The sequence below is a fragment of the Amblyomma mixtum genome, chromosome 2 (genome assembly GCF_055824585.1).
Source record: "Amblyomma mixtum isolate Tamu chromosome 2, ASM5582458v1, whole genome shotgun sequence".
NCBI classification, from domain to species: Eukaryota; Metazoa; Arthropoda; class Arachnida; order Ixodida; family Ixodidae; genus Amblyomma; species Amblyomma mixtum.
The window spans coordinates 67,743,458-67,756,435 of NC_143013.1; the positions used below are offsets into that span (position 1 = coordinate 67,743,458).

General features: G+C 45.7%; 1 protein-coding gene across 1 annotated transcript in view; it reads left to right on the plus strand.

Moving 5' to 3' along the window:
* Positions 1–12,978, plus strand: part of LOC149359637 (hepatocyte growth factor receptor-like) — a 41,553-nt gene that overhangs the window by 18,360 nt on the left and 10,215 nt on the right. Inside the window, exons 8-12 of the mRNA XM_089571784.1 lie at positions 280–416; positions 5,453–5,644; positions 7,344–7,455; positions 8,637–8,906; positions 9,607–9,762. Of these exons, the coding sequence (XP_089427910.1) occupies positions 280–416; positions 5,453–5,644; positions 7,344–7,455; positions 8,637–8,906; positions 9,607–9,762 (867 nt within the window). The remainder of the gene's footprint in view (positions 1–279; positions 417–5,452; positions 5,645–7,343; positions 7,456–8,636; positions 8,907–9,606; positions 9,763–12,978) is intronic.

The following is a 12,978-nucleotide window of genomic DNA, read 5'->3' on the forward strand; positions in this document are numbered from 1 at the left end:
AGCCGATGAATGCCTGAGCAATCCCAACTGTTTGTTCCTTGTGACAGATGTTCATGTCTCTTTGTCTCCACTTTTATGAAATTTGCATTCCAGCTTTATTTTTATTACTGCAGCACTTTAAATACATTGTTGCGATGCTAATCAGCAAAACGTCAATATCCATAACCCTGACTGATGAGTTCCACTGATGCGAAGGCAGCAGCGACTCATTCTGGGGAGGAGTTCTGTATTTGCCTGTTCTTGGCACGTGTTTAAGGCATTGCTAACTTCTTTTTCCAGGTGGCGGGGTTCAGTAGCATCACTCCAGTTTATGACCCAGCATCCGGCACTACGCACGTCACTATCACCGGCGCTAATCTCAACATAGGGTCTCAACAGGTTGTGAAAATCGGCAAAAGTATATGCGGAATTGAAAGGTAACTAGGATACTTTTTTTTGCTGCTTCTGGAATATGCGTCTGATCCTTCTCTGAATCATGCGAACACTGCTTCTGAGGCCACTATTTAAGCTTGTCATGCATAAGATATTTAGCCTGGGACAAGAACAAGGTCATCTTGTAGTTGTATGTCCCAACTCACGCCAGCCTTGTAAACTGCTCTCTGTATAGGTTTTCTAGTACAGCGAATACTAATAACTCAATACGCTAACGGAAAGAGATGATACAGTAGGCAATTAATTATTGCTAATAAATTTCAGGTCGAGCATTACTGTCTTCAAGGTAAAAATAAAATGAGAGAAATTAAGATATTTTAGAACCCATGAATCATTATGCTGCATGATATAGGCAACACTATAAAAAATAGGTGAATTTCTTGAAGCACGTGAATGTCACAAATATGCATAAAATGCTGTTTTTCTTTCGAAATATATAGTTTGCTTTGAGATGGTGGGTTAAACGAGAAGTGTTTGTTCATCGTTACAGGTGTACCAAACGAAAATAAAAATCAGGCTACTCTGCTACCAATTGCTTATGAGAATCTCGCAGCGTTTCTTTCCTCTCTTTGTTTTTGCGACCAAGAACCTGAGTGCCTGGCTGAGGATATCACACGGGCGTTCCCAACCTCACTCCTCTACGCAAGCCGTCAGCGTGGCGTGAGAGTCTTCCTTTTAAAACAAACAACTCTCCGGAGGCGAGGAAAGGGAAGAAGCGATTGCGGCATTTGGAAGCGTAATATGGGTGTGTGGAAGGTGCGCCGCAGTCGGATTTCATTGTGAAGGGAGCGCCACATGCTCGCCATGATTCTTCCTGTTCAGACTCTTTCCCCCTGCGTATGCTCCCAGTTTTCCCATGCTATGAAGCTTGCTGGTACCACTGCCCAAACAGCACAGGTAATCAGCCCAATACTGCAAATAGATGATTTCACTCTGGTCGTAAGAACCCCAGGTGGTCGAAATTCCGGAGCCTTTCACCACGGCATCACTCACAGCCTGAGTTGCTTTGGGACGTTAAACTCCAATATACCAATAAACCAATCTGGTCGTATTGGCAATACGTAGGACCTTTATTTGCCAATACGTTACCAATACTGGGCCGATTTCCAGTGCTGCTTGGGTGGGTGACATTCCGCGCATTTAGACCAGCAGCATCAGATGCGCACCTAGTTACCCACACCTTCAGGCGTATAGCCCATCAACCCGCAGGCATAGAGTGCGGTTGAGACGAATCGCAGCACACTCGTATCTCCGGGTGTCTTCGAATGAAGCTACGTCCTCCATGCTCTGCAGGTTTAACCAAAAACATACAGGATATCTAGTATATGTCTTATGTGGACTTTTCGATGTTATATAAACGACTTTTTATTGGAGTTAAGCAACGCGAAAACTGAAGGCAAGAAAGCGCATGCAGCGACTGTCTGTATTGCGTGTTTCCTTTCCTTCTCTTCTGGACCGCTACGGTGGATCAGCGGTTATGGAGCTCGGCTGCTGACCCGAAAGACGCGGGTTCGATCCCGGCCGCGGCGGTCGGATGTCAATGGAGGAGAAATTCTAGAGGTTCGTGTACTGTGCGATGTCAGTGCACGTTAAAGAACCCCAGGTGGTCGAAATTTCCGGAGCCCTCCGCTACGGCGTCCCTCATAGCCTGAGTTCATCTGGGACGTTAAACCCCAATAAACCAAACCAAACAATCTCCATCGCTTCTCATGCATCAGCTCACTTGATTAAGGCCCGAAATATTTCTTTTTCTCTGCCATCTATTTCACCTCATTTCTGCATCACGAAGGCTTGAAATTTCTTCATGATGAACGGAGCTATCCCCTTCTTTCGCCAGGGCCTATGGGTTCCAGCTGTGCTGCAACAACCCTCGCACTGTGACTTAATAAAACAAACTCACCTGCATTCTTTTGCCAAAGGCTGTCCGGAGTCACAATAGATCTTCGTAATTAAATGTCAACGTGTAACTGTAAACTATACGTTCGGCTCCGCAGAAATCAGCTTCCTTTTGGGCCTGCCTCTGGAATCAGATTGCAACCCAGCCAGCGCGGCTGTCTCTCGCGCAGCGCAAAACCGGGTCCGCCGAAGCGACGACGCTGGTTTGCGCAATAGATATCGCAGGAGCCAACGAAATCCCAGCGATGTCATCACTGATTGACCTTAATGTGGTGGCAATGTTCTCGAATACATTCACCAAAATCTTCAGCAACCGTTCGTCACACAGCATTCCAAGTGGTGTCAAAGCATTTCTCTTTGCATATAGCTTAAATGTTTTCGTCAGGTTAGGGGCTAGCCTGCGATAAGGGTTCGGAGCCATGACATATGCACCTTCGATTTCATGCTTTGTGAGAAAACATTTCCTTTTAAGATGCGGTTGTGGTGTTCACCGATATGTCGAGATATGAAGCTGAAAGCTAGCTTACGGCACGGGTTCGGACCGCTGACACATGCACCTTCAGTTGCATGCTTTAAGGCGCGGTTGTGTTCGCCGAGATGTCGAGATTTGAGAGCTACTTCGCCCTTGCATTTCCTCAAAACGCATGCTTCGAGTGGCTCAGTGGTAAGGCGCTCGTCTACCGAGCCGGAGTACCCGGGTTTGAACCCGACCGCGGCGGCCGCGTTTCCATGGAGGCGAAGCGCAAGAGGCGCCCGTGTGCTGTGCGATGTCAGAGCACGTTAAGATCCCCAGGTGGTCGAAATTATTCCGGAGACCTCCACTACGGCGCCTCTTTCTCTCTTTCTTCTTTCACTCCCACCTTCCTCCCTTCCCTTACAGCGCGTTTCAGGTGTCCGCCGAGATATGTGAGACATCAGATACTGCGTCATTTCCTTTCATCAAAAAACCAATTTACCAATTTACCAATCGCATTCCTCCACGTAAGCAGATTTAAGTACCCTCAGATTTTTTGTGCGTTTGCCTTGTCTCTGGTGCAATGCAGACTTATAATAATTATAATAATAATAATATTATTAATTTGGTTTTTGAGCAAAGGAAATGGCGCACTATCTGTCTCACCTGAACCGAGCCGTAAGGGAAGGGAGGAAGGTGCGAGTGAAAGAAGAGAGAGAAAGAGGTGCCATATGGAGGTCTTCGGAGTAATTCCGACCACCTGGGTAGCTTTAACGTGCACTGACATCGCAGACCCTGCTCGGCTGCCACTACTTACAGGACCAACAAGTCTTAGTCGGGCGCGCCCGGGCGGCGGCCACCGCCACTGGTGTTCAAAACTTGGGACCTCCACCTTGTGTTTGTAAGGATCGGTTCCTTAGGGGCTGATCCAAACATACCTTCTGCCCCTTCTAAATAAATGTTCTCACCACCACCCACAGCACATGGGCGCCTTGCGTTCCGCCTCCATCGAAACGCGGCCGACGCGGTCGGTTCGAACCCGGGTACTCCAGCTCGGTAGACGAGCGCCTTAACCACTGAGCCACCGCGGCAGGCGCAAATTTATCCTCCAGTTAGCTTTTTTATAAGAGAGCAGAACAAAGTGAAGATCGACACAGGGAATCAAATCAGTAAGAAAATGCTTCTCACACATGCACTTCCGATCGGATTTCTCTTTACTATGTATTTGTGTTGGCTTTTAAGGTTTCTAGAGCAACCTCAAAAATTGGCCACGCTTACTGCCATTGCGATGAAAGCCGAAAGGATACGGCAAATGGCTGAATTGGAAAGCAGCCTGTGGTGAGCTGCAGCTGCGAAGCGGTACCTTATCTTTCTTTCACGCGACTTCCGCGCCGATGACGGCGGCGGTCAGGATACAAACTTGCTCAGGATGCGGCAATATCACGGCGGCACAGTAATCGGCGCCTCTACAAAGTTCCCACTGGTAGGCACGAAGGCTGCTGCGGTCTATCTTATGCTCACATGTTTCCTCACGGGGCACAATACGGGGAAGGGGGGGGGGGGGATAATGAAGTGGCGGACAAACAGGAAGCGCAAGCGAAAGATACTGTTAGCTACTTATACGCTGGTTTCAAAACCGTCGATTGCCTCCGGTCTTCACTGCCGTACATCAGCAGTCGTTGGGTGTTTCTCAGTTTGCCTTCAGAGGCTCGGTCGCCAATCGGTTGCACTGTGATTGGGCAATACACGCGGATTTCCTTTTCGCCGCTCCATTTGTGTTATGTCCCCACCAACGTTCAGTTCATGATGCTAGAATGTGGAGAAGGACAACTCGTGAACTTTTTCAGCCTGTGTGCTTTGAGCTGCAATCCCGCGGTTCCTACATGACAGCCAGGAAAGAGCTACTATTAGGCACGTACCAAAAAGATTCTACCATTTCCACTGCTTCAGAATTTTAATACTCCCCTATAAGCTTTGCCTAAAATTCGGCTCTGTTAGCCTTTCCGCCGCTGTGCCCTAAAATATGCAAGCCCTCATTGGGTAAGGCACTTTTGACCCAGGATAGATTTCAGGGCTCCGTAAACGTTCTCTTTTTTTATGCGTAGCATATTGCAATCACTCAGTTCAGCCCTTGGGCGCGGCCGGGCAGCCACCAAACCACGTGACGTGACGTCACGTGGTTTGGTGACGTGACGTCACCAAACCACGTAAAAAAAGAAAAAGAGAAAAAGAAAAAAAGGAAAAACACACAAAAAAATAAAAAAGAAAGGACGGCTGAGCATGGTGGCGGTTGCCACCGCCCCGTTTCAAAGGAGGCGCTCCTATCCATCCATCCATCCATCCATCCATACGTCACGGAGGAAAAGCTGCTGAGAAAATCGACTGCCGCCAAGCAATACCACGCCCAAAAAGACCGCGCAATATGCAACGCATTCTTGGCTTAACCAAGCTAAGCCTGGGCCTTTTCTTTTTTCAGGCGTTTTTTTCTTTTATACGGCTGGCCCGTCATGTATTCAGAACTATCCGTAAGGCTCATACGTTACAAACTGCAGGAATTGCTTGAGCAAAATATTTCAGTTTTGTTTATGTTTGGTTAGATTAGCGTGAGCAGCAAATATTACCATTAATTGGCCTGCCCCCGACCAATCTGCATCTGCCTTCATGTGACAGGATAAACGCTACATTCCTGGAATGCTCAACGAACAATGTGGCTGGAGATCAAGTGCCACAAGGAATGCAAGTCTTCCTGACGATAGACGGCGCCCAGGTTCCTTTCGTCGCTGCCGCAAATCCCGGCTCGAAGCCCACTATTAAGGCGAAACCCGTGGTCGACGACATTGAGCCCAAGAGATCAACCTACCGGCAAGTGGCACAGAATTGACTTGTGCTTCATTCCGTATGATTTAATGTAACAAGACATTTTGCTGCATGAATCTAAGGCTCGAACCTGGCCGTACTCGCCCATAGTACAACTGAGCTTCTCATTGCTTTCAGAGATGTGATTTGAATGAGGTATATTCGGACCTTTTCTCGTCAAAAATTTGCTCCGCAAATTTCGGGCTACTCTTTAAGTAATGCACGCCAGCGATGACTACTTCAGGAAAATTGCAGTAAGAAATTACAGGCGTGGCAGTCATGAAGGTCTGCCGCGCTTTCCCTGCCATTCTCTTCCGTATAAAATTTCTTCAGCATGACAAAGGGCTTCTGTCCGCACGCGACATTTCTCTTTCTCCCCTCTTCAAGGCCAAGGATGAATCTACAGCAGAGGTCTGTATCATACACCACACATGAGCTGTGGCATATAGGTGTCGCCTGGTGTCATTTGCAGGCCGCTGGTTGCAATAATGTATTGCTTAAATTTTTCTTTGTTTTACAGCACAGCTGTCAAGCAAACATTCTTGCTTTTGCAGTGTCGCTTTACTTAGCGTTATGGAACCTGACGTCACGGCAACAGGCTACGCTCTTTGATCGGAACATAGTTCGTACGACACTTGTGACGTCACGAGACCCCCTCTTCCTATTTCCACCTCTGTCCCTTGCTGAACTTATCACGCCGATGCGCGCTGTATGCCAATGAATAAGAATGAAGAAATGAGCATGCATGACCCTGCATAAAGTGCCTTTGCATGCGTGACGCACGCATGCACACATGCACCATACTTTACCGCCACATCCACTCCTCACATTAACCTGCACACATATGACAGGTTACAGCACCTGGCTACTCTAACGCTCTCAGCAAAAAGACTCCTGCACCTTGAGTTAATAAACACTCCGAATTGCTTATCAAATTTGTCTACTGGGCTAGTTGGTATAGCATATCAAATTCTGAAAGCGCAGATAACTGCAAAGGATAATAGAACTGGACGGGACAAGAGCTTGTTCTTGGTCTTTGTCTCCGCTTTGAAAATACGGTACTCCGATTGGCATTAGCATTTCGCCCGACCACAGCAGTCGGTGAAATCTGTATGACCTGAAGACTAAATGTCGAGGCAATTTTTCTCAATTTCACCTTCCGAATTTCATCTCAATTTCGGCAGCAAGGTCTTCATTTTAAACCCAGCTTCACCTTATCACTTTTTCATCTTCCGCACGACAGTGAAACGCCGTTTCAGATAATTAATGCCGTTACATGACAGCACTATGGCAAGATGGCAAAATAGAGATCGTGGGAACCGGAAGGCAGAGACCAGATATATACATATTTTTGAATTATTTTACTGTATTGCTACCGTAAGTTTCTCTTTGGCGAGGGTGCGAGTAATCATTTATCAGAAGTTTTGCAAAATACTGGATCATTAAAACGCTCTTAAAAAATTTCAAACGCCTAAAATCGAATTTAATGTGGTAAAGAGATTCATTATTATAACAGGAGCAGAGTTAGTCTTCGAAGCAGTTTGAAAACATTTTACACGTAAGAATGCACCTGCTTAAAATACTGCTTGAAAACTAAGAATGCAGAAGTGTGTAGGATCCCAGGTCCCACTGGCTGTGGTCATTGAGCAGCGCCTCACAGCTATGCACAAGTGTTTTGATGAAACTGTGCTTTCGCGCATTGCAGTGGACGCTTCACTATTGCTGTGAAGGGCGCTCACTTTGACAGCGTCTCCAATCCCGTCATTGTGACTCGAGTCACCTCTCTGGACGGCTCGAAGCACGAGGAGATTAAGAAGGTGAGTTGATTTCCCAGAAAGATATAACGGAAATACTTTAGAGTTAATTGATGTCTCTTTAAGATAAGATAAAGTTTCTGCAACCATGTGGGGTACGCCCCCAGAGGGCTTGGGGCGTATGGGGTACGTGTATGTTAAAGGTGCACTGAAGAGGAATCTTAACTCGTCTTTTTGCAGCGGGATTCCGATCTACACGTTCTGAGCATTCTTAGAAGCTTCGATTTATTGCCCTGTGTGGCTGATTTTTCTAATTAAATCGAATTAACGTCGGGCTCCCGCCTTTTTTTTTTCAATTCTCCCTCGTACGGTGGGCGGAGTCGACCAACGCATAAAGTGCCTTGCAGCCAGCTCCGTGGAGGCTTTGCTTTCGCTTTATTTTGTTTTTTAGGTTTCCGTGAATAAATAGTTTCATTCGCAGATAATATAGCCGCAAAATAAGCCCGCAGAAATAAAAATACGCGCGGACTATTTCCTTCTACGGACTACTACGTATTACTCCGCCGATGGCAGAGCGGCAAGCCGCCGCGTGACTGGCTGAAAAGCACTCCACGCGTTGGTCGACTCCGCCCACCGTACGAGGGAGAATTTAAAAAAAAAGGCGGGAGCCGGACGTTAATTCGATTTAATTAGGAAAATCAGCCACACAGGGCAATAAATCGAAGTTTCTAAGAATGCTCGGAACGTGCAGATTGAGTTCCCGCGGCAAAAAGACGAGTTCAGATTCCTCTTCAGTGCACCTTTAATACATTAATAATAAGTATATTTCGAACATCACTAGATCAGCAAAATTTTTCCATTTATATGAGCACTCCCTTTTATGCTTGAATCAATAAACATTGCAAAAAAGATCACTTCTTCCCGGTGTCACTTCTGTTATTTTTTCTTTCTTGAGGTATAGAATTCATTAAAGAAAGTTGTGTTAGGTATATGATAGATTAAGGAAAGGGAGTGATTTTTCGACAGATGTGACCCTTCAAGAATTCATTCACCACTCTCACAGGAGAGGCTGCACTTCTGAACAATGATGCCTATCGCATGTACAGGCGTGTTCTCTAGTAAAATACTTGGACCTTGAACGCAGCCTTGTCGTAACAACAGAGGTGTTGTCTCGTATCCTATATAACGTTCATAGCTTTCCAGCCACTCATTAAAATGTTCCGGGAACCTCTCTTTACATGCAGGTATGCCAAGCGACGGAGGACGGGAAGAAAATGCGGTGCCCAGGAACACCGCTGACGGAGTTCTCTGTTATCACTGGTGCTGAGTTGGAGGCGAACAATTTTCACATTGTAGCGCAGATCAGCTTTCAAATGGACGAGCTATACCTGCCTTTGGACCGGTTTGGTGAGAGGAGACACTTCACATTGGTCTACGAGCCGCCACCAGAATTTGACCGCTTTCCGGAAGGAGTACAGAAAGTTGACCTCAACGAACCTTCACTTGAAATAACGGCACGTACTTACATAAGCTTCCCACGTCCTGTCTGGAGCAATCCTTTCTGAGTTTTTTTTTTCTTTTTTTTTTGGGGGGGGGGGGAGATTTTACACCCGTTATTTGTCTGAAGCAACATAGAGCTAGTTTTGTTTGTAGGCTAACTCCCAATTTAACTTAATCATTTTTCCTTCTACTTAAAAACTTCTTGTACGCGGTGACCACAGCAATAATTACAGATGCCTCCGAGACAAGAACATGAGAGGCCTAGTATAGTTATAAAACTAATATCAAGTGGCGTTTCCTCAGCTGTACTGCAGTATTCCCCAGGTTGATCGTCAACCCGTGGGGTTAGTTCTACTTCCAGGCGTGCAAAGAGATGCGCTTGGACGACTGCGCCTCGGCAGGCACTTGGTTAGCTCACTTTTCAAGTGGTTATGGATGAAGTAGCAGAACTGTAGCATTGATAGCTGTAGGATTGGCGGGAAAATTGTAAACTCAAATATTCTCAACAATGAATGCCTTTTGCCACCGAAAAAACGTCAGTACAGCAAGAAATAAGAGTAGAATTTATACTTGGAAGGAACAAAAATTGAATGGACTGACCATCACTTTCCGTTTAAAGTCTGGAAAACTGGTTTCGCTTTCTGCGCCTCCCATTTTACGGTGTGTATTACTTCTCTGGATGTTGCTGACGCTGCGGCATCTACTCTTTTTCAGGGGAAGCGCTTTCAACCTCTGGTAGGCAGCGATCACCTTTCCGTTCGCGTGAGTGGCGTGGATCAGGCGTGTAATGTCACAAACATGACTTCTCACTCAATTATTTGCAAGATCAGAAGCGACATCCTTGCCAATGGTTCACCTCAGGCATTTGAGGTAAGGAAGAGCTGCCGAGTGAAACATGCTATTACAGAAGTTTTGCTCTTTATAACACAATAATCCTCGTGTTGTGAGCTGGTGGCTGGATATTGTTAAGCCTTGTGTCACTCCTGCGTGTTTGCAACGAGGAGGTACAATGTTGTGAAAGGGGAACAAATTTTCGGTTTTCAGTAGAGTTTTCGGTATCAACGTGAGCAGAAAGCACGAACACAAACCACATAGATCCGGTGGCCTGAAGCATACCTTAATCGCAAACCTGCTTCAACTTGGAGAGTTCCCCTAAACACTGGACAGGCACCACTTCCAATTCAAGTTGTTCGCGCTGGCCCTAATATCTGCCAGCTACCCTGGTTTGTTCGCAGCATTCTCGGATTCGATTCTCAGACCACGCCAGTCTTTCTTCAAATACGAGATTTCTTTGCAGGCGTATGGTTCAGCGCGGGTGGATGCTAACTCCTCCATCATGGATCCCCTCAATTATTCGATGAAGCATAACATTATTCATTTAAGACCAGTTAAAGCCAGAAAATTTCGTTTGTGCTGCTCAAGTGCACCTAGCTTATTTACATGTTTTGTGGGGTTTATCAGTTTCGAACACTTAGCCTGAAAAGTGTATCTCCTCACGGGATGACAAGCTTATATAGACATACCCTGCGCAATGCATCGAACCTGGGAGGGCTGTAGTCATCGAAATGGTCACCTGCGAGCAAAATTCTAACCTCCAATCCAGAAAATTTAATAGGATGCAAGTTTTCAACCAAAACGAAGAGGTCATTAAAAAGCGTCTCTGACCAAGCTTTTCAGCCTAGATATAGTCAGTACAACATGGCCGCACCCGTATCGTTTCCTTCTGCTGCGTACGCTTGCGGCCTCTACTATACTTGACTGCTTTGAAATTTTCAACGCTGGGAGATACTTCTGAAATGCTTATGATTGCAATCTTCTCAGCATTTTTTAATTGCTTTTAATTGCGCTTCAGTTTTTCAATAGATATTATTTAAATATTACTCACAATATTTGACGCTTATTTCATTGAATAACTCATGAAATACGTCTGGCCTCTAAATCTCTAAAGCTTTGAGAAAGCATTTTGGCTCCGAGCTCAACATGACACAAAATATTTCATCCGCATATAATGCTATGCTTTGTCCTTGAAATGCGCTTCCCGCTGAGAGAAGACATCAGCAACGGTAAATCGTCTAGTCGCAGCTGAAACTGTGCTGTCAGATCATTCAAACTGTTTAGTCTGGTGGACAGGTTTCAGAAAGCTCGTGCGATTTATTTTTGGCTGCCTAGGTTTATTTACGCCCAGTGGTGTCTTGCTCTCCCTTCTTCTGCGGTTGAAACAGCTTGAAGGGTAGCTTAAAGCAGAGAATAAGCGGGAAAACGGTTAACTGCAGCGAGGCAAAGATATTGTTCATTTTCAAAAAAAGCGCGGACCTGTTATATGGTTTCCAAAGCGTGTTTCCGTACGCTTCGGCACCGTAGGTGTCCCGTGTCACTGATAAGGTAGAATTTGCAGAAGCGACGACACCTGGGTTGATAAAGCGCATTCCATGGGTAATACCATGTAATCCAAGAAATGTTAATATAATCTGCCGTCCGGCAGGAATGCTAAGATAAGCTGCCGTCGCGCACTGTTTCCCAAAGAGAAGCAATCAACAAATCGTATGTGATACATATTTGCAAACAGGTCTTTCTCACAAGCGGCCACTTCCAAACCATTCCGGACCCACATGCCAGTTAAGAACACATTTGAAACATCTTTGACAGCTGTCTCTTCTGCCTGTCTTCGACGGAAATGTAACGATTTTTATTGCCCCGCCTGGTGTACATTGCCGTGTGCATAGCCCTTTTAACGCGAAAGCGTTAAGGGCCCCGTGTCGCAGAAAAGCCGGTGTTGTCTTTATATATATATATATATATATATATATATATATATATATATATATATATATATATAATAAGTTGGGGAAGTCACATTGAAAAACTTAACAGATTTATTCAACGTTTCGACCAGGGACTGGTCTTTTTCAAGAATATATATATATATATATATATATATATATATATATATATATATATATATATATATAATTATATATATATATATATATGGGTGCGTGTATACACACAAAAACAAAACTATTTACAGAGCACCTAGATAGGCACTACGGCACAAGCTTGATAGATTGATAAAAACATAATACAACTAAAAGGTCAGCAATGATATACAGCGCATCAGGAAAGGAATCCAATCCGGTAAAAAGTCCAATCTCTCGGAAATGTCCGCTACCTGAAGAAACATTCGGCTAAAATGAATTCTGGGCGAAACAACAGGTTCAACGTTGCGGTCTTGCATGAGAGTTTTCCAAAGGCTATGAAGTCCAATCTAAGAATCATGTCTCAGGGTTTCGAGTCAGGTTTGGAAACAACAAGGCAGCGCACACTGTAGGAGTTTAGAAGAAAATCTTTCCGTAGTATCCCCTGCAGCACATCCCAAAACAAAAGTGCAATGACGCGATTCCGCCACGCCAGCTCGATGGTTTGGAATGAACAATGGCGTGTCTAGTGAATACGGTGCTGTCTTCGAATGGTGCTTTAGAAACGCTTACTGTAGTGTATACTAGTAATTATGAGCACGAAAGTTACAAAAGTCGCTGTTAAGCGAATAGCAAAGTACGTTTACGCTACTTTTCCTCTTCACTTGGCGCGCACATAGCGCCATCAGGCGGCGCCCTCTAAAACCTTTCCCTCCTCCTCCACCTCGCAATGTACGCCAGTGCCCCGGCAGATAGCGCGCGACGGCAGCGCCCTCCGCTCATCTCGTTCGGGTGCAGTGGGGCCGTGCGGGGATTCGGAAATCGCGCGGTGAGCGGCGAACAACGCAGAGCGCATCCAAGGCGCGTTCACCGCGAAGCTTGCGGCTTGCTGCCCGTTCGTTCGCCGCGGAATCTATGCTGGCGTTCGTGGCATCGGGTTTGTCGAGAACGATGCGCCAACGAAAGCTATCGCGTCATACCTTCAAGGCGGAGCTTGAGTGTCCCCTCCAATCTTTATTAGGGTTCAGCCCATCCCAACTGCGCACCTTCGCAATATCTAGGCCAACACACTAACCGAGATCTTTAATATCGGCTTTACGGAAAAGTTCTTCTCGGAAACCTAGTTCAAAGAGATGGCCACTTCTCTTAGTTGACTATTACGTTTATTAGC